At 44.7% G+C, this 25,838-nt stretch overlaps 5 protein-coding genes across 6 annotated transcripts in view; 2 read left to right on the top strand and 3 right to left on the bottom strand.

The window, feature by feature from the left end:
• Nucleotides 1-4,884, bottom strand: part of pit (probable ATP-dependent RNA helicase pitchoune) — a 40,394-nt gene extending 35,510 nt beyond the window's left edge. Inside the window, exons 1-3 of one of the 2 annotated variants that reach the window (XM_075894998.1) lie at nucleotides 4,707-4,846; nucleotides 3,981-4,034; nucleotides 3,335-3,442 (exon numbers count right to left, since the gene is read on the bottom strand). In XM_075894998.1, the coding sequence (XP_075751113.1) occupies nucleotides 3,335-3,398 (64 nt within the window). In that variant the 5' untranslated portion in view covers nucleotides 3,399-3,442; nucleotides 3,981-4,034; nucleotides 4,707-4,846. Of the gene's footprint in view, nucleotides 1-3,334; nucleotides 3,443-3,980; nucleotides 4,035-4,706 lie in introns of both variants that reach the window. The other variant, XM_037426014.2, reaches the window with a different exon arrangement.
• A 107-nt stretch (nucleotides 4,885-4,991) lies between these two features.
• Nucleotides 4,992-7,526, top strand: LOC119174891 (gamma-tubulin complex component 5). Its single transcript, XM_037426015.2, has one exon. The coding sequence runs from the start codon at nucleotides 5,141-5,143 to the stop codon at nucleotides 7,358-7,360; it is 2,220 nt and encodes a 739-aa protein (XP_037281912.2). The 5' UTR covers nucleotides 4,992-5,140; the 3' UTR covers nucleotides 7,361-7,526.
• Nucleotides 7,527-9,951: 2,425 nt separating this feature from the next.
• On the bottom strand, nucleotides 9,952-13,106 carry RpS30 (ribosomal protein S30). Its single transcript, XM_037426017.2, has 4 exons — nucleotides 13,008-13,106; nucleotides 12,351-12,433; nucleotides 11,572-11,716; nucleotides 9,952-10,190 (listed from the first exon to the last, which is right to left on the bottom strand). Exons 2-4 carry the CDS (start codon nucleotides 12,423-12,425, stop codon nucleotides 10,003-10,005), a joined length of 408 nt encoding a protein of 135 aa, XP_037281914.2. The 5' UTR covers nucleotides 12,426-12,433; nucleotides 13,008-13,106; the 3' UTR covers nucleotides 9,952-10,002.
• Nucleotides 13,107-13,726: 620 nt separating this feature from the next.
• On the top strand, nucleotides 13,727-18,855 carry LOC119186525 (uncharacterized). The gene is made up of 5 exons (XM_075894976.1): nucleotides 13,727-13,959; nucleotides 14,817-14,964; nucleotides 15,221-15,861; nucleotides 16,464-16,539; nucleotides 17,740-18,855. The coding sequence occupies exons 1-5, from the start codon at nucleotides 13,817-13,819 to the stop codon at nucleotides 18,328-18,330; spliced, it is 1,599 nt and encodes a 532-aa protein (XP_075751091.1). The 5' UTR covers nucleotides 13,727-13,816; the 3' UTR covers nucleotides 18,331-18,855.
• A 379-nt stretch (nucleotides 18,856-19,234) lies between these two features.
• LOC119178186 (uncharacterized) lies at nucleotides 19,235-24,286 on the bottom strand. The gene is made up of 4 exons (XM_037429375.2): nucleotides 24,120-24,286; nucleotides 23,525-23,589; nucleotides 22,705-22,815; nucleotides 19,235-21,555 (listed from the first exon to the last, which is right to left on the bottom strand). Exons 3-4 carry the CDS (start codon nucleotides 22,794-22,796, stop codon nucleotides 20,214-20,216), a joined length of 1,434 nt encoding a protein of 477 aa, XP_037285272.2. The 5' UTR covers nucleotides 22,797-22,815; nucleotides 23,525-23,589; nucleotides 24,120-24,286; the 3' UTR covers nucleotides 19,235-20,213.
• Between the last annotated feature and the right edge of the window lie 1,552 nt (nucleotides 24,287-25,838).

Below are 25,838 nucleotides of genomic sequence, written 5' to 3'. Positions count from 1 at the left end.
CGCGTAGCAGGATGTACAGACAAGCAGAAACGTTGCACGCATAAAGTACCGCCGAACCATTGGAAAAGTTGATGACGGCAAACGGGAGGACGATGGTTCGGTGTTGCGCACTAGCTATAGTTGGTTGGAACAGGAGCGTCGAGTTAGTGGCAGCAGGGGAAAACACAGGCACTAGGACGGCGGACAACGGCGCGATGCGGACGTCAGCTGCGGCAAACACTTTCAAGGGACTGTGGTGATCGATATCAAGGCACGGATTCGTCAACGTGAGTTCAGCACGAGCGCAGTTGACGAGGGCCTGATGGGTAGAAAGGAAATCCCATCCTAGTATGACGTCGTACGATGAACGTGGGAGAACAACAAAGTTGACGGCGTACCAAACATCTTGAATAAGAACGCGTGCTGTGCACTGAGCTGTCGGCGCGATGAAATGGGAGGTGGCTGTACGCAGAGCAAGATTCGTAAGCGGCGTTGTAACTTTTCTCAAATCGCGACACAGTTTTTCACTAATTACAGAAGCAACGGCGCCTGTGTCGACAAGTGCACGTACAGCAACACCTTCTACTAGCACATCAATTTCGTTGGTCGGACAAAGAGGAGGTCTTAGAATGTTCGACGACGACGCAGTTCTTGCCTCCGGAACTGCGGATGTCAGTTTTCCTCTCGAGCGGGGCTCGTGCGCCGAAGCATCGGGGAGACAGATCGGCGACGGGGTGGTAATGACCGGCGAGAATCGACTGGGCGTCGTGGGGACAATGAGTCGGTGATAGGAGAAGATGGTCGCTGGGGATTCTGGGCAGCCTGGTAATTTGCAGAATTCCCATGGTCTGGAGGCTGGAAGTTGCGATGGCGACAGTAGCGTGCTATATGTCCCACGAAACCGCATGCGAAACAGATGGGTCGATTATCCAAGGTGCGCCATGGGTTAACGACAGAAGGTGCAGGGGGCGAAACGGGATGGGGTGCCGTGTATGTAGGCAGCGTCGTAGGGTAGGAGGACCCGGTGCCCCGGTATGCGCCAGAGATAGGTGGGGCTGGGGGTCTAGCAACGACGGCAGCGTAGGTCAGCGGCGTAGGGACAGATGGCGATGGAGGCAGTGCCTGCGTGACCTGTGTCTCGATGACCTGGCGTAGACGTGGGTCTAACGAGGTCACTGGCGCGGATGCTTCGGCCACAATAGAAAGCTGACGCGCAACTTCCTCACGAATGAATTGTTTGATTTGGGCAGTAAGACGGTGTTATCAGCAGCGACGTCGTGTACGAGGGCGGAAACTTCAGCCGTATCTTCTGCGGCCCTGCGCGTCGAGACACGCTGCTTACGCAACTCGTCGTACTCCTGACAGAGCTGGACAACATCGGTGATGGTCTGTGGATTTCTAGCGACGAGCATCTGGAAGGTGTCGTCGTCAACTCCTTTGATGATGTGCTTGATTTTGTCGCGTTCGGTGAGAGATTCATCGACGCGCTTGCAAAGAGACAAGACATCTTCAATGTAACTTGTAAAGGTCTCGTCCCTGCGCTGGACTCAACTACGGAGACGCTGTTCCGCGCGAAGCCGGCGCACGGCGGGACGACCGAAGACCGCGGCGATGGTGGTCTTGAAGGCAGACCAGTTGGTAATTTCGCCTTCGTGGTTTTTGAACCAGAGGCTGGCCACATCAGCGAGGTAAAAGCGCACGTTTGTGAGCTGGTCGCAGGCGTTCCACTTGTTGGAAGCGCTTACGATTTCGTACTCGACGAGCCAGTCCTCGACGTCTTGTTCGTCATTGCCGCGAAAAATTGGTGGGTCGCGTTGCCGAGGCGCGCCAGCACAGTAGACTGTCGTTGGTAAGGCAGCTTGAGAAGGGCCAGGAGCAGTCATGGTGAACGGTGAGGGTAGCGTCCGATTGCGAAGTTCCAGGTTGATGGGAACCCCGGCTCCTCCACCACTTAAAATAGAGGTGTTGTACGTCGAGAAAGGTTCAGACGTAGCTTGGCAAAATGTCCTTTATCAGGCAGGTCCGGCTAAAGGCGAGCGGCGTGCGCGAGCTACTACTGCAGCCACCGATCATCATCGTCTCCTTCATTACCAGCAGAGCGTCCGTTATTCAGATTCATTACAGTGTATAAGCTTCTAGCACTAGGGCAGATTCTGCCTAGAGTTCGGCACGTTCCGCCTCTAACTCTTGTTAACGGCGCTCCCTCTCTTCTTCGCATGCCCTTTTCTTTATTGAGTTTCTGCTCCTGAATGACCATTAAGATCTTGTCCCAATCCATCTCTACAACAACCGCGAATCAGTGACTAAGCCAGATAAAATCCTGGCACGTTCGCCAACTGCCACGGATTCGGGTGGCTGCGGATGAACTGAGACAGGACTCTCTCAAGGGCACACCACATTTAATGAACACACGCATGGTACTCTAAAAAGTATAGAAAAATGTACAAACAAATGCCACTAACCACAAAATGAACAAAAACTATCTACAAAGCCGACTACAAACTGAACTGTCCAGAACAACGTCGGGCAACTCTAGCTTCACAATTCGCACAAACCTTAGTTGATCCAACTGATTCGCGGTTTATCAATGCCCGAGATTGGTCACGCTGCATCACTGTCGGGATTCTCGACGCTCTTGACAAACGTCGTCGCCCCTGACGCTGCCGACAAGGTCATCCGTTGTCGTCGTCGCCTGATGTTGGTGACGTGGCATATGCCTGAGTGGTTGGGCCTGGCGGCGTTCGGGGACACCCTGTACTACGAGCTGACGTAGCCCACCGAGGAGTGTTTTCGTCCGCTTGCTTCAAAGGAGGCTTGCACCAGGAACGTCCACGCTTGCTGTACGTAGCTGCTGCAGCCGGGGCGACCTCCCTCAAAGCAGGTTGAGGTCTCTGTCTAGTTCTCGGACACCCACGTCACAGGTTGCAGAGTCGATGTCGTGCTGCTCCCTTCGCCAGTGCGCTTGCTGGTGATGCGATCTTCTCCTTTGAAGCCCACCGATAATTTCAGTGCATCATTGCTCGTGTGCCGATCAGAGCTCGGGTCCTGCGCCCGTGCTTCACCTTATGATGTGCACATTCATGCAGCACCGAATGTTGTCTGTACTTCGTTGTCCTCTTTCTCCTTTCTTTTCTGAAGAGCTCTTGCTCATGAGAATTCAATTTATGATATTGCAGACACTGAACACAAATTATTCTCCCACATTGTGAACAAGTGCTCACAACGTACTGCATTGCCACCTACTAAAAGGTCATGATGATACTGATCAACAGATGTGATCATTTTACATTTGTGCAAACTCTGTGAGGAACGCAATAAAAAGAAACAGTTTAAGGCTGTGCATCAGTGCCCTTACCACCTTCTCCATGTTCTTCAGCACACTCTTCTTGAGGCTGGTCCTCATGCTCCTCCTCGACCATTTTCGTTTCTTCTTCTTCCTCCTTTTCTAGCTTGATTTTCTTTTCTATAAATTAAAATTGAACGAAAAACAATCTGTCATCTCATTGCAATAACGAGCTTTCTTACTGATTGGCCAACACAGAAAAATATCTTGCATGGCGGCCTCAAAATTTTAAGAATAAAAAGAGGAAGATATGACATGAATGTATTAAACATAATCAAATCTGTAGGCTCAGCAATTCAACAATGAGAAACTAAAGATGTACACCATACAAAGAAAGTCTTGCTCAGAATTGTGATACAATTACAAAAGAGTATAAGCACTTTATAATATTTTGTATTAAAAATAATCAAATCTGTAGGCTCAGCAATTCAACAAAGAGAAACTAAATATGTACACCATACAAAGAAAGTCTTGCTCAGATTTGTGATACAATTACAAAAGAGTATAAGCACTTTATCATATTTTGTATTAAAAATAATCAAATCTGTAGGCTCAGCAATTCAACAAAGAGAAACTAAATATGTACACCATACAAAGAAAGAAAGTCTTGCTCATATTTGTGATACAATTACAAAAGAGTATAAGCACTTTATCATACTTTGCTTTCAGTGTACCCACTCCAGCAATATCTTGCTATGCAAGATGCCAATATCTGTAAATAAATAAATAACTTAAGTTTAAAGCCAGTGCTCGAAAGAAATCTTCACTGACCTTTCGAAACAGTGATATGGTACTATAATTGATAGGCATCGAGGGGGAAAGCCCAGGGCGCTCATGCAAAAGTTATGAGCTGGTATGCAACGCTTCTCTCCTTATTGTCACGTACCACGTACACAGAAGACAAACAAATGGATGCGATTTGTTGAGAACAAATCTAAGGCCAGCATCGGTAATAAACTGCGCCAAAGGTTGTAAGGCGACATTTCGTTTCCTACTGTGATCTACTGCATGTTTGTCAAACTTTCCGTCCTCAATCGCTATCTGACCATAACCTAACATTATGACATACCTTACTAATTGCAGACACGTGTAGGTTCAAATGTCTAAAATGCAGAAACATGTGTCAAACGCGAACACATGTAGGCCTGCGTGTAGACACACGTAGGGAGCCGAGAGTGTATGTACTACTTCACGAACTGTATGACATAGCGTACGGTTCACAGATCAGTCAAAATATGAGCCTCGTTAACGCCAATACTTGACCTTTTCGACATCTTTATTACACATTTACAGGCTGCATTTTGCGAACTTCGAAGCGACACGGACAAGCACCAAATTGCATGACGTATTGCGCGAGACCAACATTACCAGACTTCCAGCTTACCTTGTCCACTTTCGCAGTCCAGCTTCTTCACAGCCCGTAACTTTTTTCTGTTCTTCTGCCGCTTCTTGATCTTCCGCATGACCACCTGATCAGGGATTGCCATTGCTGAGAACAACGGCTTACGAGCGCGTACGCACCGCACCACGCTACCGAAAGTGCAAAGAAGGAGCCTTTTCTCGACTTGCCTAATGTTGGCCAGTGTCAGCTATGAGAACTCTTCCAAGCCAAACTACCGACTGAAGCGCAAGGCAGTAATCCAGTGCAGGCGAGCCGATATGAGACACATTGAAGAAAGCGCGCAGGCGCAGCCGTTCTTTTGCGCGGTTGTCCTGTTGTAACGGGTGTGCTGAACGGTTGAAGTGGTAGGTGTTCTCTAACGGTAGTAACTAGTAACCGCGCAAATTGTTAGCGTTGCGGCCGCTGCCAAAGGCAGCATGCGAACGTTGCATTTAGGATCGGCATTTAGGATGACACTTGACAACGTCTTGCAGCCGTACTGGGACTGGAGTCAGTATCATCCTGCCGAGGCTCCTGCGTGCTCTACAATTTCTGCGAACTTATCCAAAGAATGGGAAAAGTACCTGAACAGCTGCGGTGTTTTGACGCCGCTCGGCGAGCACAGAATACTGTCCGAGCGGCTCTTGCTTCGGGAGGTGCTGTGGATGTTGCGCGGTACGAAAGAACTGTTCGCCTTTTCCTGGAATGGGACAGAGTTTGTCGTCAACGACAATTTCAAGTTGACGCACCTTACCCAAGCAGCAGTGAAGAACTCGCTGGAGGAAGTGTGCCGCTGTGCGTCCTACGTAGCTCATTTGCAGGACTTCATTTCAGCGACTGCGGGTGTCGGAGAGGAGACGTCTGTGGTGACGCTTACTTACCAAGCCTTTGCGAACTCTATTTCGGAGCAACTGGCGCCATACAACAAACGCCTTGCGGAGATTGAAAAATTGCTCATAGAGCAGGATGAAACGTTTACGCTTCTGATGCTGTTTAGGGACATGCATTCTTATTTTGAGCGTGTGAGGCATATGCATGACATTTACAGCTGCATTCTGCCGACTGATTCTACAACCAGCCCCGTGCAGAGCACAGTCAAGCTGCTCTGTGTTCTCGAGCGGGCCTTAGAAAGTGCCACAGTTCTAAGTCAACACAGGTCGCAAACGGTCAGCTTGTACTTGGATACATTGAAACCCTTCATTGACTTTGTCGATGAGCTGAGCAGCACTGGAAAGCTAACTGATCCGTATCAAGAGTTCCCTATCAGACGCGCTCGTGATGTTACGTTTGAAGACCCGACATACTGGAAGACATCTCTCTATGTATGCAATTCATACTACTTGAATACTATCATGGGATCGCACTTACTGCCACTCACATCAGCAGGCAAATCGATTGAGCACCTGATGCATGCAATGCAGAGCAAGAACGTTGTACAGAAGAGTATTCTGGGGACGCTATACACGTCCATTATCAGCAACATACCTTGCTCTGCAAGCAAAGTTGAAAATGAGGCAAACCAAGCCGCAACTTTGACAAACGTTTCAGAGCTATTTGAGAAAATAAATCAATGGACTAAGCAGATTGGTTTCTTTGACCTGACTCACGTGGCCTCCGAGAACATGTTGGTGAAGACGGGTAGCGTAACATGCAATTTGACCTGCACACTGTATCAAATTCAGCAAGCTGTCACAACTGCGGTGACGGAAAGGTGCCGTCAGAACAGTGCCAAGTTCCTGCGTTACCTCCAATCTGATTGCGAGCTTCCCAAACAGATTGACACCGTTCATAGTCATTTCCTTATGTTTGCCGGTGAAGTCATGCACATGTTCACCTTTGAGGTGTTCATGAAGCTTTTGTCAGACACTCCAGAGACCTGGCAGAGCTTGTCATTCTTGAACTTTGCCCTCCAGGAAGCACTGTCTTGTCACTCCCGACCTGTTTCTTTCTTAAAGAAGTTGAACATAAGACTGAGAGGGAGCTTTGCCAAAGCACCCCTGGAAGGTTTTGACAATGTTGTCCTTCGCTATGATGTGGCCTGGCCAATGTCGATTGTGTTGACTGAAACCACCCTCGATTTGTACAACCGTATCTTCGTCTTCCTCTGCAAGGTGAAATGTGCCAAGTTTGCTCTTGAAGAACTGCATTTCCAGGAGCTCTGCAAGAGTTGTGTCAAGGAGACAATGGCCACGATGCGGGTTGCTTACTTTCTCCAGTTTCTGAGATTTCAAGCACTAACCTTCCTCAACTCCTTCCATGCATGTCTTATGCAAGAAGTCCTGCATAGCAGTAAATTAGCCTTTGACAAGGAACTAGACAGTGCTGCAGATCTAGATACAGTCATCAAGTGCCACGAAGGCTTCGTTGCCAAAGTGTTTCGTCAGTGTCTGCTGAGCGACCAATTCAATCAGCTACGAGAACCATTGCTCTCTTTTCTAAAGCTTTGCATCAAGTTTCATGTCCTCTGGAACAGAGGTGTTGAGAATATACGTTTGTCTGAAGTCAAAAGCATTCACAACGGCTTCATATGCCATCATGCTGATTTCAAGGCCACAGCGATAGCATATGTGAGGCAAGGGTATGCAGACTCGTCGCCGTTGTTAACATTCTGTCTTGATACACCCTATTTACGCGTTCTATCAATCGACGGTTCCTAACCTTGTTGACATTCTCTGCTTCCTATAAAATAATTGAAATGTTCTATGTATTCGACTGTCTTCCTACATATTGTACAGGCATTTAATCCTGTCTTTAATGAAAACAACCTTCAACTTTCCCATTTTCTAGTAATATAATAAATGTATCTGGGATGTTCTCATGCCACATCGTTGAAGTCCATCTCTCTCTCTCTCCTTTTTTGAGTACCAAGCATTGGTGCACGAAAAATGTGGAGTTGCAAGAGTCAGTAAAGGTGCGTATTGCATTGATTTATGTGGTTCAATTGGGATTCAGATGTTGCAGCATAAAGCAGCAACACAGAATTCGGAGCTCTATAATGGCAAGCACCCAACCTCAACTGCTTGATTCACGGATGTTAGCACCTATCATTATTAGACTTTACATACCTTATTAGACTTTACATAAGTTAAAGTTGCGTGTGTATTTTGGACACCCTATGCTTGAGGGCAAGCTTTAAAAAAAAGACAAAAGCAAGCAAGACTAGCATCCACAAAGTGCAGAATAGTTCTGCCAACAATAATGTCCTGTGGTATTTTACCACTGTCAGTAAAGCCAAATTATTGCACTTCTCCCTCGCACCAATTTGTGCAAATTGCATGAAATTTAGATTTGACACGGTACAGAATAGTTTTAATGAAATAAATTGGCTCAGATGTTTCCAAGTATCAGCGTACTGTTCCCTAAACAACTGGTCATGTAAACAGAACAAATAGAGCTATTCCCAACTCATGTGGCGCATTAGAGTGCGCCCCCTTTATGTCTGGAGTTCCAAATCTGCTTGTAGATGCCAATATGTTAGAAAATCTGAAATTTTTTATGCTAAAATTTTTGCCGTCGGGTTTTTCGGACTTCCTAGAGCAATTTCAGGACCAGAACAGCACTAATGGAGCCACCCACCTGCACCACATCTATCATCTCCATGTTGGAACCAGCATTTTGTTGAGAATACATTTGCAACCGTAGCAGAGCCTGAAGGGCAGCTTTGCTACAATAAGAGTGCCAGATGAAATAGAAGTATAATAAAAATCTGGAGGGATCACTCTCAACTCAATTCAACATGACTGTGTCTTTACAAAGTTCATATAAAAAATTCCCTGTGCAAATTGAATAGCAAGCACTATTTTAAAAATATTCAAAATTTCAAATATTCACCCACCTCTAATGAAAACTTAAAATATGGCTAAGGAGTGCCATTCAGCACAGCTTCATTATCCTCATCGCTACAGCGATGCCGAGGTGTAAGACGACGATGGAAAGGTGAACAGTTCAGTGGGATGTTTTCTCAGACCTTGGTGGCAGTAAAAAGATGCTCGAGTTGTCCTTGATTGCATCATGAGTGTCTCTAGTGGCTTTAAATTACCATCGCGAGCACTACAGCATCTAAAGGAATGCAAAACAGCAGAGGGCAGAGATTCTGCACTTTTCGAATTTCTTTCCATCACCCCTGTAGTACATGTTTTGCATCTAGAGTACATTTCCCAGATGCGATCAAGCACGCTTTCTTGAACTGATAATGCTGCAGTTTTGCATCTCTATCAAGTAACCAAACAGTAGTGCTACGGTGAACTCGCACGCCCGGAAATGCTTGGGCCGATACATTGGAACATTTCATGACCATTTCACATTTCAACATAGAAAACTGCAAAACAATCCCTTACTAGTCCAAGATGGCAGCACGCATGAATAAAAAAAAATTGTGAATATATCAACATAGAAATATATTCTTATTAAAGGGGCCCTGCCACACTTTTTGAGCAGGTTCAGAAAACGCTACCAATTGGTAGTCAAGGCTCCAGAGAACATGCGAGCCAAATAATGTAGCGCAGCACGTGGCCTGCAATTCACAATAAATTTTTTGTCAGCTAAAAATTGGTTTCACTTCTCTCGACAAATGACAAAAGCTCAAAAATCACATGTAACAGCAGTTTTTGTCAGCCATAGGTCGACTTCAGCATGGCACGCTCGGTCGTAACAGGAACCATCGCAGGAGGCCGCTACTTGTCTACGCTTGCGCCTGTGATCCCACTGAAAAGCTGCATATTCGAAGTAAAAACTGCTCAATGTCACGAGGCACGGGTCATTTTTTCTTTCTCCGTGCCATAGCTCCCTCCTTAGCTCCCAATGCTCTTGTCGGGATAAGAGAATGCAATCGCAGCATGCTACAAACCTTTGTAGCTCCACTCGTGCTGGACGAATTCTAAATATTTTTGCAGCATTGAATTTGTGATGCATTAAGCTCCCTTAGTAAATCTTTGCCATTGCTACTTGAAAAAGTGTTGCACAGCCCCCTTATGGATAAGAAATGCACATGCATAATACTTGGCTAAAGAGCAATTCCAAGTGTTGTGAACAATTGCGCAATGGCATATGATGCACAATACGGTGCAAAAGCAGGGGCCTCAAAAACTGCAGGGTTTCCCGATGTACCTTGTTTATGGCCGCACTGTCCACAGACTGTTTTTTGTATCGTGTTGAAAATCTGGGTCAGCTCTGCGTACCACTGAAACTCAGCATAAAAGAGTAACACCGTTAAGCCACAACGGCAGCAGAATATGAACTCGAGGACAAATTTTAGTAAGAACACTTTTTTTAATTTTAGAGCTTTGGTGCTCCACATAGTCTATGAAGCCTGGTTGGCGTTGGGTCCCCTCCTGCGTCCAAAGGTGGCCACAGCGTTCACAAAGCGCCTGTTGTATTGAATGCGCCTCTTGGCTCGGCCAGTCTTCTTCTTTTTCTTCTCCTGCTTCTCCACCTTTGGCGTCTGTCCCTTGACCTTTCCAGCACGAGCCAGGGAGCCGTGGACTTTGCCTGCAGGAGAACACAAATACTCAAAAAATTGATTCCCCTGTTTCCACATACATCTTCAGAAAAATGAGTTGCAACTAAGGCAGTTGTGTGCTCCAGGTGAAAGGAACCTTATTGTCATATGCCTCACCCACATGCGGCTTTTAAGCAAAGAAAACAAAGCGCATAATTTAAAGGAGTGCTGGCACGAATTTTAAATATTTTCGGATAGTCACACCGCTGTCGAGAACCCTAAAGATAGAACTGTGGTGCCTGGAAATGCACCAATATATTTGTAATACCGATATAAAAAAAACCTTTCTGTCTTGATGTCTAGGGGAAGGAGTGTCAGTGATGAGTCACGGCAGCGAGACCGTTACTAGAGGGGGAGATATGGGGAGACCGTTACTAGAGGCTGATCTGTCGTCTGCTTGTGATGTGAATGAATACATTGATGTTCCGCGACCCTGCCAGCGGTTTTCACGGCTTAGGCTGTGTGCACAACACAGAGTCCACAAACTTAGTGATACAGTGACTGCGATGAGGCTTGCTTGCTAACGCTACACAAAGAAAACTTTACAAAATATCTTATGCGTTGTCCAACAAGTAAGCTGCGTTAACGCTGCATACTAAGAAAACGAAAAACATCCACTTTAAAATGTTTCAAAAATCGTGCCAGTGAACCTTTATTTAACACTAACAGGAAAGCGAACTAGTGATGGCGAACTAGTGATGTACTAGCTTTACATCGGCGTAAGCATCTCACTTGAACTCACCAAGAAAGTGCGACACATCGCAAGCATTGTTTTGCTCCTCAAACAGGCCACCTTTCTAAACGCCAGGCATGTGAGGTAGCGTTGATATCATTGACAAGCGCAGATCAAATGCTGGCACGAGCGCGATACCTGCCACCCAAGAGATCACACGGCTACCTCCAGCAAACATCACGAAAGATGCTACTTTGGGTGACCTCCAATATCTGTGTAAAATTGCACTTGGACTTATTTCTCTTGCAACATAACAACGCTGCCAAGTGGCAGCTTTTCATGGTCACACATTGCTGGACGTTTCCACTAGCACGGCCTCAGCTTAAAAGAGATATTTCTTTCTTCGTTCCTCGATAATTCGTTCTTTTAATTTCGTGACTATTCAGTGGAATATGTTTGTACAGTATACATTGTATTGACTTGCGCTATTTACGGCCTGCGTGCCGAACTGTCGTAGGAGCAGAAGCCTTGGTCAGGCCTCATGGCCTTTAGCCTCTGCTTCCTTTCTGTTATAAACAGAAGAAATATAGTCAATTCAATCTGAAGATACAGCCACGAGATCGCTTCGTTGAATGTGGCCGAGCGGACGAGCTTGTTCACTGGCTTCAACACATAGATGTGCGAGAAGTTAAGCTTACCTCCAACCAGGGGCACAACGGCGTTGACGAGTGCGCCATCGGTCAAGCAGGCGGACAACAGGTCCCCATCGTTCAGTGGCTTGCCTCCTTCAGCGTATAGCCGCTGGTCCTCTGGCACAATACCCTCAGCTGTGTGGAGGTAGTTCTGCAGAGAGAGAAAAAAAAAAACTGGCTTCAAAGGACTGACCATCATAAAAATCAGCAGGTAACCAGAGGAAAAAGTGGTGATAGCCACCTACAGCACACTACATGTCCATTTAATGCAATGTGAAGTTTCATGCTTGGCACATTTAATATTTTCTCAACATTTACAACTTCCTTGATTTAATCAAAGGTCTACTTCAACGGTCAGTTTAGCTATCAGCTCAACCCTACCCACCATGTTCCTTCAACAAACACATAATTGTTACAATTTAGAGCTACCTATGAAGCAACAATTACATTTTGTTGCTTTCACACGTGCCACCTTCACCATTTCGGGATTCTTTTTTTCTAACGCCGAAGACTTTTAGTGGGCATTCAGAAGTACTACAGTCTGCCGTGTTTCATGCTATCTTTTTAAATGGATAACGCATAGTACACACCCCAACGTTTTCATCGCGCTAGCTAACTTCTCGAGTATGATCTACTAGCCACTACCACGCGATAGAAGCCACAGTTAGAGTAGAGCGGTTGGTTACTGCACAAGCAGGTATGTTGTCTTACGAAACGCAATAAGCCCGCGTTTTCTACACAAGTTTATACGACCACGATCAAACGCAAGAAGCAGTTTTTCTTACCTTGAGAAAGGAAACTGTCTCCTCGCCGGTTACCTCAACGGCGTGACTCTCCTGGCATTGGATGATTATCTTCATTTTGATATCTGCACAGCAAAAATGCGCACACAATGAACAACGCCGATCACTTGCTATCAGTTTTAAACTCGCCGGCGCATTAGTGAAGTTTAGCGCAACGTTCCACAGTACAGTGGTCGAACTCTGAGAAAACTAACTCGTTATCAGCAGTGAAGGTAGCAAGCGAATGAAGAGAAAACCGAAAAATCTGCATAACATGATTCGTCACAGGCCGCATTCCTACGCGCTCATGTGATAGCGGCTAATGGGCAGCGGGAGGTTTGGCAATCGGAACACCCACCACACAGGCCGCGAAGAGATGCGAACGGTAATGACTGGTTAAGATGCAAACCCTAAGTGTCCCTGGCCTCAACAAAAAGCGCGTGCATCGGTGATTATCGAGAAGCGACACCAAGAAACCAGACGATGCGCTCACATACCATGCCGCTCCGCGGTAAGCCTAACAAACCAACCTCAACATGAGCGAAATTGACGCACATACGGCAGTGTGATGTTGTTGACATGGCCGTGACGTGTTATAACGCATTTCGCCGACTCTTTCAATTATTCAGGACATTGTGGGAGCATTTAATCGCAACATACCTGGTGCTCGCGACGAAGACCGTCAGATCGCCAGCATGAATGAAGCGTAAAAGGTGGCGCCACGTGTTTGCAGAGCGCACTACAATCGCAGTTTGCACTCTTACGTTTTCGTCAAATTTAGCGAAACACTACTTATTACGTATCACAAATTATTAATAGTCATATATAAAATTTTTACACTTGCACTATTTCCGAAATAACTCTTCAAACAATTTTGAATAGTTCAACATAGCTTTTGAAACTGCAACACTGTATGCAAAGTACCAGTCTCGGAGGTTATGCATTTGGCCTTCAGAAGTGCTTAGACACGCAAGCTCGTATGTGCCTCTGCTTGAGTACCTTTGCTGTTCATAAACTGTTAATGTGCTAATAAACGACAAAAAAATTTTAAAATAAATGGTTGTGACACAAATTTCTATAGACACCCTTTACAAGTATGCCAAATTAATTTGAGCGTTTTTTGTTCGTTTCCGTAAATAGCACGAGGTGAAAAATTTTCTTTGTAGCGGTGAAAACAACATTTTCGAATTTTCCTTTGTGTAATTTGCTGTGATCAACATTCTTCTTTAAGAAATCAGCAGGTGAGTGTAACCAATAAGTTACACTCTGTGGCGCAAACTCGGCGCTTTTAACAGCATTTTGTTAATACGACAATAGACCGATCCCACAGGCCAGTTTCGCGACGCCACCGCTGCCGCGGCAGCCGCGGTGCATGCCGGTACTTGTAGTCGTCCGGGTGCACCAGCCAGCCGAAGTGCCTGAGCGTTCCCTTTTCGATAGATTTTTCGGTCGTGTGGAGCCGTCTTACGATGGGAGGATTTACGTGCTGTGTTCCTGGATGCTACAACAACAGCACAAGGGATAAAGGCTTGGGTTTCTACGTCTTTCCTAAAGAGCAAAAGCTTCGGGAGACGTGGATTCAGCGTATCAACAGGGCTGGACGGGGCGGCAGGTAAGACATCTTATTAAATGTATAGTGCCGCTTTGAAACTAAATAAGCGTATTGCGGTGGTTTTTTTTATGTGAATGTTTAATCATGAAGCTTAGCATACCAAAGAATATGATCTTTGCTCACTCTGCCTGCGTATACTCTTACCGGATAGCTCAGCCGCGGTTCGCGGTTGTGCATGCCGGTCATTTTTTAGCGCATCTTCCTTATTCTAGCGTTTTTTGTTACCGCTGCGTACTAATATTATTATTATTACGAGTTGTAGTGCTGAGGTCTTTTAGTTTTCCATGTTGCGCAAGTGCAGCACCGCGTACGCGGCTTGCGTTTTTTTTTTTTTTTTTACAACGCAAGTGGCAAGCATGCAGGCATAAGGGGAAGGCAAGCTCATTGACGAGGCTCTCCTAATAGCTCTACCGTACATCGAGACCTTACTTTTTAGAAACGACGTAACGTACTTCACGGCACGCTTGCAACAACTTACCCAGAACTCGTTGTGCCAAACGGCGATTAGCTTTCGCGGATCACCCTCGATGCAAACGGTGCCTCTGTAATCTCGTCCTTTCCGTAAAATAGTTATCTGGTGCATGCACGCGGCCGATTTCGCTGCACCTATGCAGATGAGTGGCACAAACAGCTGTATAATTTACCTGTGTGTGGCGTTGTCGAGTGAGGCTGAAAATTAAAATTACATTTGTCATTTGCCCTTGACTGATATGGAACTTTTTGTACATTAATCAAGAGAAAGTGATACTGTTGTCTTGCAGTGGTAGCATGCAGACTGGACATTTAAAAGGAACCTGAAAACGCAGTAGGTGATGTTCAGTGTCATATGAAATAATGCTGGAACTTTTTGTGCTCAGGTTCTCCAAGTTTACGCCTACCACGGGACACCGAGTATGCGGTGCCCACTTCGAAGGAGGAAAAAAGACTTACATGAACAGAGTGCCCACAATCTTCCCGCTGAGACCGCAAAAGGTGGAAAGGAGGCGACCACTCATAAGGACACAGGTAATTTGAGCGCAAGCAATGCAGAGAAATAGCATTACGTTGTTGCATATGCACCACTGAATATTTTGTTATGGCTTAATGCAGGCAATGGCTACTTAAGGGTTGCGCTACTGCGTAAAAAAAGCACTGATGCCGAGTAAACTTAAACTCGTGTGAAGGTATAAAATGCAGTATTGGAAATCTCACCTGCAGCTGCACAGTGTGTTGTAAAAATCACTGAAACACATGGCTTTCTTTTTTCATTTTCCCCTGACAGCCGGAACTTCCCAACAGTCCAACTGTGGCACCCCAGCACGACCCAGAAGTCTCAGGCTCTGCCATAACTAGTAGCAGCAGCGACAGTGAAGACACCGCACAGCAAAGCACTCTACTCATGGACCATGCCTACAGCAGCCAAGAGTCAAGCTATGACCAGCTTGCCAAGAAAGTTGCTTGCCAAAATAATATAATAACTGAGCTAGCAGAAAAGGCTGAAGCTGCTTACGCGCATGTTGAAGAGCTCAACCGCCAGCTAAAACGCTCTCAACAGGACCACGCTGAAGCAAAAAAGCTATGTGACCGCCTTCAGCAGAAGAATAGGTGCTTGCGGCTTGAGCTATCCTGTATGCAGAAGAAAGTCAAGAGGTGCAAGGCTGAAGCTACACAAAAGATTGACATCACGTATGAAGCCCTTGTAGAAGATGAAAAGAAGCTGCGGTACTACACTGGCTTTACATCCAGAAAGTCCTTCGACAGTTTTTGGTCCCTACTTGAACCAGATGCGAAAAAGCTGCGGTTCTGGCAGATGAAGGAAACGGAGAACGAGGACCGGAACTTCATCCTGCCTTTGAAGACACAGCTTGTGCTCGTCCTGATGAGGCTACGGCTGGGCCTTGACGGCCTTGACCTTGCGTACAGGTACGCTGCCAACGTTGAAGTGTTTTTTTTTTTGCATCAGTACTCATTTTTGCCTTTGCATAAGGTCCAAGTGGAGTGACTAATGAAACTCTGTTACCATGCCAATACATTTACGCGGGCATACTGTGTATAATGTTATTTATGAATATGCTGTGAGGGAAACAAGCATAACCCAATCAGCCCGAAAGGGGCCATGAAGACAAAATACGAGTTTGCTTTATTCAAAAGATTTGGTATTTTGTAATACCCTTAGTGCTTGTCCGGGAGCAAACGAACTTTCATTCACTGAGAAATTCAAGTTTAAGCCAAATTTCAGTGTTCCTGCCGAGCGTAGCTGGTTTTGTTAGTTACTTTGTGCATAGGGGGAATGCAGCATGCTGTGTATTCGTACGTTCCTCAAAATATCAGCAATGGTATGCAGCACTTTTTCACTTATCGTTTATAATGAAAATGACTGGAAGTAACAAGGTGCTTACACAAAAGGAATTCAGTACCGTTTAAGCATCTTCTGCAATGACATCTTCATTGCAACCATAGGTTCTTTTGTTTGTGCTGCAGAAAATTACTGATGCGCATTTTTTGCAAATTTGTTTTTCGTACAGGTTTGGCGTTTCTACGTCAACCGTTTCGAGGATCTGGGTAACATGGCTGGATTTTTTGGACAACAGGCTTCGCCAGGTATGTCAGCACCAGTTATCTTTTTTTATTGCCTTTTGTTTGTGGTCTCTGTGATGGCCGCGACAAATTGCAACATTTATGGGAAGGGAGAAAGGGGACTGGATGGAATTTTAGGTATAAAAGGCCAACTGTACACTGATCAGTCGCGTAGCCAGGGTTCTATTTCAAGGGGTGTTTGTCAGCCTTCCCCTCATGGCCAGATATATTAGCCCCCACTACTGCCTTTCTGTCTGTCAAGATACCTGCTAAGAACGTACAGGTAATTTAATTCCCCGAAGCATGCTTTTTTAAGCTTACTGCAAGATTGCTCAGCTTGAACACCTTGTGTTTGCATTCTAAGATGGATCGATTGAATTAAAGTAAATTTCAGTAAAACTACTCGTTAGGCAGTTGGTGCACGCTTGTAAAACCCAGAGCGCAAAAATACAACACAGGCGAAGCACAATGGGACAAGCACTCACTCTCAGCTAAAAATTATTGGAAGCAACGTCACATGTCACCTCACCTTAAATGTACTCATTTCACTTTTTTTATTCTGCGGGTTGCTACATGGCTCAGTGCCCGCGGCGTTGTGCTGCCCAAGGATGCGGGTTCGATTCTCGGCCGTGGCTTCCGCTTTTCTTACGCAGGAAAAAAGCGAAAATGCTCGCATGTTCGAGATTAAGGTGCTCGGTAAAGGTTCCCATCTGATCAAATTAAACTGAAGCCCTCCACTACAGTGCACCTTATAACTTATGTAGTGCCTGTGCATTATAACTCAATAAATCAATCGATGAACCTTCTGGGTCTTACAGCACATGCCCAATGCAGTAAATGATTTTATTTATATGTAACGATGCTTCCAAAAAAGTTTTGTTGAGAGAATGCTTATCCCAGCATGCTTCTCGTGTGCCCGTGTCTTTTTTGCTAATTTTTAGAGCATTTGTAGATTCATTTGACAGTGTTACAAGCTGTGATGACTCATCTTGCGGTCTCTACTGCAGAGCAGTGCCAGTACTTGTGGCAAAAATCAAAGGTGGAGAAGGTGACTTTTTAAATCGTACATTAAGAGCAATGGGGAGATTCATGTGCATTGAGAATGCAGTCTTAGATCCTTCGCATAGATCCACCACTCTAAGACCACTCTCCCCGCCCGTTCCTAAGCCACTGATGATATTAATGTAAAAAATATGAAAACCCACTTTTCCTTCTTTTTTTCAGGTCCCAACTTGGATGCCTCCCCACCTGTGCGACAAGTACAGGCCACAAGCTTTCACTGACAAGGGCTACACCACTGTTGACGGCATCCTCGACTGCACCGAAATTTTCATCGAAACCCCCTCGTCATTCCGTGTACAGAGTGAGACCTATTCCTCGTACAAAAAGCACAATACTGCAAAAGGGTTAGTTGTGTGCAGCCCGAACGGCTTTGTTATGTTCGTGTCCGATCTTTCTCCTGGGAGGCTGTCTGACAAGGCCCTAACAAAGGCTTCCGGTGTGTTGGAAAAGTTCTCACCAGGGCGAAGTTTGATGGCTGATAGGGGGTTCACCATCGAAGAAGAGTGCAAGGAACTTTCACTGCACTTGAACATTCCGCCATTCATGGAAGGACGGCCTCAACTGTCTGAAGCAGATGAAACTGAGACAAGGCTTATTGCCAGTGTGCGCATACATGTGGAAAGGGTCATTCGGAGGATAAAGACCTACAGAATACTCTCACAGGTGTTTCCAAACAGCATGTCTGGACAACTGAACAAGGTGTGGCATGTTTGCGCACGCTTGACAAACTTTGTGGGTGAGCCATTGCTGTGAGCAGATGTGAGTGAAGTCTGCATGTCTGCTGATAGGCTGCGCCAGTTCGCTTGCACTACATTTGACTACTTTTTTGGCCATGCAACACAGCCAGAAATGGGAAGGATATAGGCCATTGTGCCTGTTCTAGGAACTGCTCACCGTCTCTCCAAGCTTTTTTATTCACCTTAGCCCAAAACAAGGAACAACCCAATCCCTTCAGGAGGGCACGTACGAAGAGCCGTATCCTTCCCGTGCACATTCAAGCATCATAAGAAATGTCCCTGCCTAGGTTTTGTATTCAGTTTATTTGCTTTGTTTACTTGGTCATTCCCTTATTCTCTAAATTTCTTGAGAACTACGTTTACTTGCACGAAAAGATGTGTTGTCTGCATTGACCCCCCTTTTCTTTTTTGTTGTCATAACGCATTGCTACCTGTACTGTCATGAACGTGCATTATGCAATAGCCATACTCTCTTCATCTCTGTCACCATTTCAAACAGCGGCACGTTTTGATGCTTTCCATTAAAATCGAAGTGAACCCATGCCTGGCGGTGTCAATGAATAGGTACATACATTTATTTCGATAGGGTAAAAGCTCGTGATCGTGGCCATAGCTGCCCATTGAGAAGCATACTTGTATGGGCTATCACCATATTGTCCCCTTGTGTCCAGCCATCCAGTCTGCTGTGGTTTAACATAAACATGAAAGGTTAATTAACAGGCTGACGTAGCCTTTTAATGCGTGACAGCATTCATTGATAAACTGAAGGTATGTTGAGTGTATCATTTCCTGCATAGAAACCAGCTGCAGGAGGATAATGGAGCTGTGAAGAAACGGCGTTACACAGTGCTCGAGTAAATTTCAAGAAGCCTGCAACCGCCTGTTTTGCAAGAAACAGTTGTCTAAAAATATTTTCCACATAGGGCTCCAGTACAGTGGTTTATTTGACATTGTTTTCGTGCTTCCCGTAAACTGTGTAGGGCCTTCAGGAAAACAAAAAAAAAACAGGCCAGAAGGCACATGATAGTACAGGCCTACACACTAGCAGTGGTGGGTAAAAAGTAGGGCCATAAAAGAAGCGGGTCACAACACATCATAGCACAGGCCTACACATTAGCAGTGGTGGGATAAAAGTTCGAATAGCTCATGCCAAGTGACACGTGAGCAGGTGCCTCGCTGTCCCACAAAACACTGATTCATGGAAAGCTGTGGCATGTGTTACCGGTCTGCTTGTTTAATTCACCTTGAATTAATTCAAAATGAAGGCGAAAAGAGAAGTACAGACAATGCAGCAGTAAAAGAGCCCGTCAATGTAACATTACATTGAACAAAGTGGCAATGAAGACAGACACAAATAACACAAATACCCTATCAGTAAAGAAGCAGTTAATAAGTATCACCAGGCTTTTTACCTCCACAGTACGTAAGCAAGCTTAGGTGCCCCGAGAATTTTTTTAAATTCCACATAAGTTGCTGTTTTGGAGCAAGGCCGGCCCTTACAGTAGCACGCAAGCCATAATGGTGTGAATATTAGTAGCAACAATAACGCCAGTGGTGCAGTTTCGTGTGCTTCATGGCATAAATAAGCAAGCCTATGCCTCCGCGAAATTAGCATGAAGCACACAGACGCTTCACACTGGAGGGCCTCACGCTCATTTGTACTATTTTTCCCCAGCGTGGTCAAGTTATGCACGTGAATGATGTACAAAGAAAGAGGGTAGACTGTTCTTGTTAACGCAGAACAAAAATGCACAAACCTCATACATAAACATCTTTGTTGTAGAAAAGGCAATTTACAGGCACAGAAGCAAAACTCTGGTGGGCTACTTCTACTGGCTTGAAGTATTTATGGTATGACAGAACACACGCACAAGCTTGAAAACATTTTCTAGCTTTACTTTACCAGTTACTGGAAATGTAGGGAAGCAAGTAGCTGGAAGTAAAAAATTTGCAACGTTCTATGAATTCCGTGAAGAAACTCTGGTCAAATGGCACGGAGATTTGTCGGCACTCTTCCTTGCTGTAAACAAACAGCACGCAGGTGTTCAGACCAGTCACACCCATCTGCACTTGCACCTGAGTATAATAGCCACTACTTTTTTTTAGTTCCCCAGCACGCAACTGCCTTTTGGCAAAATCTTGAATTTTTAGGGGCACTTTGATCTCAAGCAGCCGTGGTGCGCAACATTTACACTTCACGAGCCCATCTGGGCTTGCACCTAGAAAAGCGTGATGACGAGAGAGGAAGAGGCCAGTTTCAGTCACCTCAAGCTCCACGTGGCTGTCATTTTTGTCCTGAAAGGCTTTCCTGGCTTCACGCTCACACATCAGGCCTCTCTTCATGGCAAATGTTGCCCTGCCTTTCTTTTTCCCAACCACTGCTGCGATGAGACGTCGGGGATCATGCGGCCCCATTTTGGTTTGGCACGTCCTGACCCATGTGTAAACTCTATGCGCTACAGATGCAGTGATCAGACCCTCCCTATACATATGCCAAAGGAGGCAAGCACTTTGCAGTCGTGTGGCTGCCTCTACGGCTGTAACATCTTCGTCTGTGTATGACAGCAAAGCATTCCCCTGTTTGGCTCGCTCCAGCCACCTTAAAGGTAGCCCAGCCACATCTTCGGTAGCGGGGCTCTCAACTTTTCTTTGTTTTTCGGGAAGAAAGTCATTTGCTTCAAGTACGTCTGCGAAGCAATCGAGCCCACATTCTTTGAAGTTTCCATGCAAGTTTATGAGGCTCAGTGTTGACAGATTCGAGTCTTGTGTTCTCAAGCATGAGTAGGCTGCTCGTTTTTTGTGAAGCCTTGGTGCATCACTGATTTTTTCAGTGGTGTCCTTGGAGAATACAATCTGTTGAAATTGCTCAGTCACTTTTTTTGGATCCCGCGGGTTGTACCACTGCCGTTCACCTTCAGTGCATGCAATGGCATTTGGTACTTCAGTGAGATCATGTTGCGCAATGTGCATCAGCCCGTACAAAACGCAGCAAACATGTTTGCAGACACCACCTTTCCCAGCAACACATGAGCAGCTGCCACTGACAAGCTCCCCATCACACTTAAGCAACTTCACCCCAACACTGTACACTGTCCGTGTTGCCATGGATGCCAGAACTTGTGCCTTCACCACGGTCTCTGCGGTGTCTTCAGTTGAAAACACCAACTTTTGCAGGTGGCCTGATGTGAAAAGCCGCAGGCCAGCATCTCGATGTTTTCTAGCGCCTTTACTTTCAGTGTACCTGCATGAAGAATAAACGTTCACGTTTACATGCTGTGCAGGACTTTTTCCTTCCAGAATATACATTTACACATTCCACCCTTTAGTTAACTGTTGCATAATAAAAATAATCCCACTTTCAGGCCTGCAGAAACAGCTGAAGAAATTTTTGTAATTGTACTTGGCTAGAACAGTTGGCATGAGTACATTCCTGTGCATAAACACCTTTTCATTCCCTACACAAATTTGCACACTCCCACTTTTTGTCCATTGTGCAAGTTCTGAAGATATAGAACTAAAACTAAATTTAAGAAGACTGTCTACTGCAATCAGATATGTAAAAAACTTCATTTTAAAGTGACCTCAAATTGTAACAGCAAAATGGTTGGGAGCTGCGCTAGTTGGCACGTATTCGGATGGGAATCAGTGGAACTTTGTCGGAAACACACGGCACACTGTTGACTTTGTGATTGGGAGCGACGGAAGTAATAGCCGGCGAGAACAAACTTTCAGGAAGATGGGGACGATCGAGTAAAGTCGGGCTCGACTCGATCTGGGCGCTTTGTTACGTGGTCTGAAACTTCACGAAATAATGTGAGGGGAATGGAGGAGAGAAATGCCAGCTTTAATTATTCATTTCTCAGCAATCAAGAGTTGTTGGTCATTGAATAAAAGCTGAGAAAGCTACAAATTGCGTTATTTTCCAGCTAAACACAAAGTTACTCAGACCCGCCGCGGTTGCTCAGTGCCTAAGGCGTTGTGCTGCCGAGGGAGAGAATGCAGGTTCGATTCTCGGCCGCGGCGGCCGCTTTTCTGATGGAGGTGAAAAGCAATAACGCCTGTGTTTTCAATATTCCGGCGCACGACAAAATCCCCAGGTGGTCAAAATTAATACGGAGCCCTCCACTACGGCGCGCCTCATGCCTGCATTGCATCGGCGGATTAAACCACACAATCAACAAAGTTACTGAGCCTGTAGCGTACCACTTTAATAAAGAGAAGAATTTTTGCATACTACAGAGCCTACAAGATGGGTAGAGCTTTGTGGCACTAGGAATAGTTCAAGAAACGTTACACTTTCTGAAACATTTGGGTGTCAGCATGCTCTTTTTTTCCCAAATAGCACTCATCAGTTTTAGAGAATCATGACTGCCGAGTTAAGTTTGCATACCTGACAATGTGCTCCTTTCCAAAGTATGGGTTCAGGGAGCTTGTTTTGCAGGTCCACCCTTGACTGTTGTGGTTCTGTAATACAGATGCCATGGCACAGCATTACACGGAGCTGCAAAAAAAAAAAAAAAAAACAGAGCCTGAAGGTTAGTTTAATCTGAACATAGCCAGCTAAACTTTCTGCTAAGCCAATACACTTTCTTAGATTACATATTTTTATCAGGGCGTTACCCTCTATTGGTGGAACATACAAACATCTGCATGCTGCGTACTCTATAAAAGAACCCCGGGCAGTGTCAGACAGTCGGTGCCCGTTGTCCACGCAGAAGCCAGGCCAATGAACCAGCTGAACGTATTAATAACATAATATGCCTCCACTGCATGATACTCGTACCCGATGAGTAGTAGTAACGACGTGTGGACTATTTGGTGTGGTAGCATCATGCAAAAAAGCACAAAAAACACTGAAACGCAGCAGTAGTTCTCATGAGAAGAAAAGAGAAGAAATCGCTCGCCCTGTTTTCAGGACCTTACCAGTACCAAATCTTTAGTCACATGATAGTAATCCCATGACAGGGACTGCACTTTACTAGTGCTGAGATAATCTTCACTGTTGCACATACTGCACACAGTAAATACTCTTAAGAGAAAAAAGCTTAGCGAAGTAGAAATTACAAAGACCATAAACAACAGGGCTATAACAACGAAAAAAAAAATAACTGCAATGAAATAACGCAGGACCACGACAAAAGCCATAATAAAAACGCAATCCATGAAAAGAATATTGATTATTTAAAAATGCAGCCAATGCATTACTGTACCGCAAGAATGCAGTTTTCTAGGCGATGCCGTCCTCCAACCACACGAACCTGCAGCTCTCTGGTAACTGCATGTACAGAGGTAAATACTGTTAACAACGCACGAACGCGTGGGTTTCGATACGTGCAGCACAGCCTGCTGATAGCCACTGGCGTAACCAGCGATATTAGGTGACGGCGCTGCGGCGGCTTGGCATGCGAAAGCTATTGCCCATGCTTCCTTTTTTTTTGGGGGGGGGAGGAAGGCAGGGAGAGATTCGACACCAGAAGTCCCTCACCAAATGCTGTATGTTGAACGCGACACTCGTGCACGTAAGTGCCGTAAGACACGAAAGGTTCGGCGCCGCATATAAAGCCTGTCCCCAACAGCACGTCACTGTGCAAACAAACGTTGCAATCCCCGAGATGCACATGCGAAAAAAACAGTCGCGCAGAACAACCGCTTACATACATCACTCAAATGAAAACGGTACTCAACAGGCAATGAACGGGTGGCTGTCCTAAGTCCCGCCGAAACGAAGGAGTAGCAGGCACTTATGACCGAAATTCGCGCCGCCTGCTCCCATTAACAGACAATGTAGGTATTGAAAATACTCACATGACGACTTTTTCTTGCTGGTGAAATTGGAGAGACGTCCGCGAAGCTCCGGCGCAGTACTGAAAAAGCGGCGGCCACTGCGTAGTCGCTGTAGTCTGGTTGACCGATTGACTACAACTAAGATGGCGGCGGGGCAACTCCGGAAAACCGGCGCATGCGCTGATCGGCTGGTGGGATCGGTCTATTTCCTACATGTTGTCCCTTCTACATTTGTCCCACAATTTAAAAAAAAAAAAAAGGGGCACCCTGACTTGGCAGTTTTTGTTAACAAGTTCTTGTCGGAATTTCGGAAGCACAGCATCTGGGTTGAGCCTATATATATATATATATATATATATATATATATATATATATATATATATATATATATATATATATATATATATATATATATATATAAATATATATATATATATATATATATATATATATATATATATATATATATATATATATATATATATATATATATATATATATATATATATATATATATATATATATATATATATAAGGGAAAGAAGTGTATACCTAAGGGCTCGTTTTTCCGTGTTTTAACACAATATTAATGAGATATACCATTATATTATTATATATATTATTATAGTTATTATTATATGATATAATATAATTATTATATAATTATATTATATTATAATTATTATTATTATAATATTATTATATGATATAATATAATTATTATATAATTATATTGTATTATAATAATTATTATTATAATATTATATATATATATATATATATATATATATATATATATATATATACAGTGCTAACCTCGAGAATATATTCTAAGCGCCCTTTCCCGCTATTCGTATTAACTAATGCACACTTCGCAAATTTACCATCTTGTCCAAACTTTGTTCTCAACGTCTCTTCGTAGATGAGACTACTCCACCAAAAATAAAAATGGAGCTGCGAAATTTCAAACCGCAGGCAAAACACAACGCTCGCTCCAAATTTGGCAAAAAAAACACAAAAAACATCGTCATATTAAAGATATAACTCGGGATCCAATCGTCAGACTACTGAAAAGCTTCGCCAACATAACATATCGCTTCATAACTATTTTGAATAACATTTTACCTATAAGGTGACAACAAAGATTTTGTTACCGAGTGGTCTTGCCACAAAATGATTAATTTTGATTCGTCTAACGTTCGAAATCCCATGGTGAGCTTTCAGCTACAATAATTGCAATCTCGTTCACATACTGCAATCAATGAACTCATAACCGATGTAAGTGTGGCAGGAAAAATCTGGAGTGCGTGTGTCCTCACTAGTACCACAAAGTGATAGACGGGCTAAGACTGAAGCCTGCTGGTTAACCTTTTCTTTCCGTGGCGGTACGCAAAGAAACACGTGACATTGGGGAACGAATCATGACATTTTGATTTTTGTGTATTTTAGTGAGAACTGTACGCATAAGTTGCAATAACCTCAGTCGCGAACATAAATGAGAGTGACATAATTGCGGGCAATGCAAAATATTTAAAGGCTGCTCGAAAAAACCCGATGAGTAGGAATTAGGCTGCCATTCACAAGTTTCTTCCCCTTTCCCCCCTTTTTTTTGTAATATGGGATCCCCGAAGCACGAAACAGCAACATTCAAGCTTAATAAGCAAAAAAAAAAAAAAAACATTGCACAAGGGTTCAACCATAAGCAGACATTGGTCGCTAATAAACGTGAGGAAATATTCA

Source organism: Rhipicephalus microplus, chromosome 5 (assembly GCF_043290135.1).
Source record: "Rhipicephalus microplus isolate Deutch F79 chromosome 5, USDA_Rmic, whole genome shotgun sequence".
NCBI classification, from domain to species: Eukaryota; Metazoa; Arthropoda; class Arachnida; order Ixodida; family Ixodidae; genus Rhipicephalus; species Rhipicephalus microplus.
The sequence above is the reverse complement of the archived record's forward strand: the minus strand, read 5'-3'. Positions and strand labels throughout refer to the sequence as shown.

Bases quoted from the DNA above. Each gene is read 5' to 3' on its own strand.
- LOC119174891 (XM_037426015.2), top strand. From the start codon at position 5,141: ATGCGAACGTTGCATTTAGGATCGGCATTTAGGATGACACTTGACAAC.
- LOC119178186 (XM_037429375.2), bottom strand. From the start codon at position 22,796: ATGGCATCTGTATTACAGAACCACAACAGTCAAGGGTGGACCTGCAAA. The intron at 21,556-22,704 runs GTATGCAAACTT...TTCTTCATGCAG, and splicing joins GGAAAGGAGCACATTGTCAG to GTACACTGAAAGTAAAGGCG.
- LOC119186525 (XM_075894976.1), top strand. From the start codon at position 13,817: ATGGGAGGATTTACGTGCTGTGTTCCTGGATGCTACAACAACAGCACA. The intron at 14,965-15,220 runs GTAATTTGAGCG...TTCCCCTGACAG, and splicing joins GACCACTCATAAGGACACAG to CCGGAACTTCCCAACAGTCC. The intron at 16,540-17,739 runs GTATGTCAGCAC...TCTTTTTTTCAG, and splicing joins TGGACAACAGGCTTCGCCAG to GTCCCAACTTGGATGCCTCC.
- RpS30 (XM_037426017.2), bottom strand. From the start codon at position 12,425: ATGAAGATAATCATCCAATGCCAGGAGAGTCACGCCGTTGAGGTAACC. The intron at 11,717-12,350 runs GTAAGAAAAACT...CTCTCTCTGCAG, and splicing joins AGACAGTTTCCTTTCTCAAG to AACTACCTCCACACAGCTGA. The intron at 10,191-11,571 runs GTAAGCTTAACT...GTTCTCCTGCAG, and splicing joins CGTTGTGCCCCTGGTTGGAG to GCAAAGTCCACGGCTCCCTG.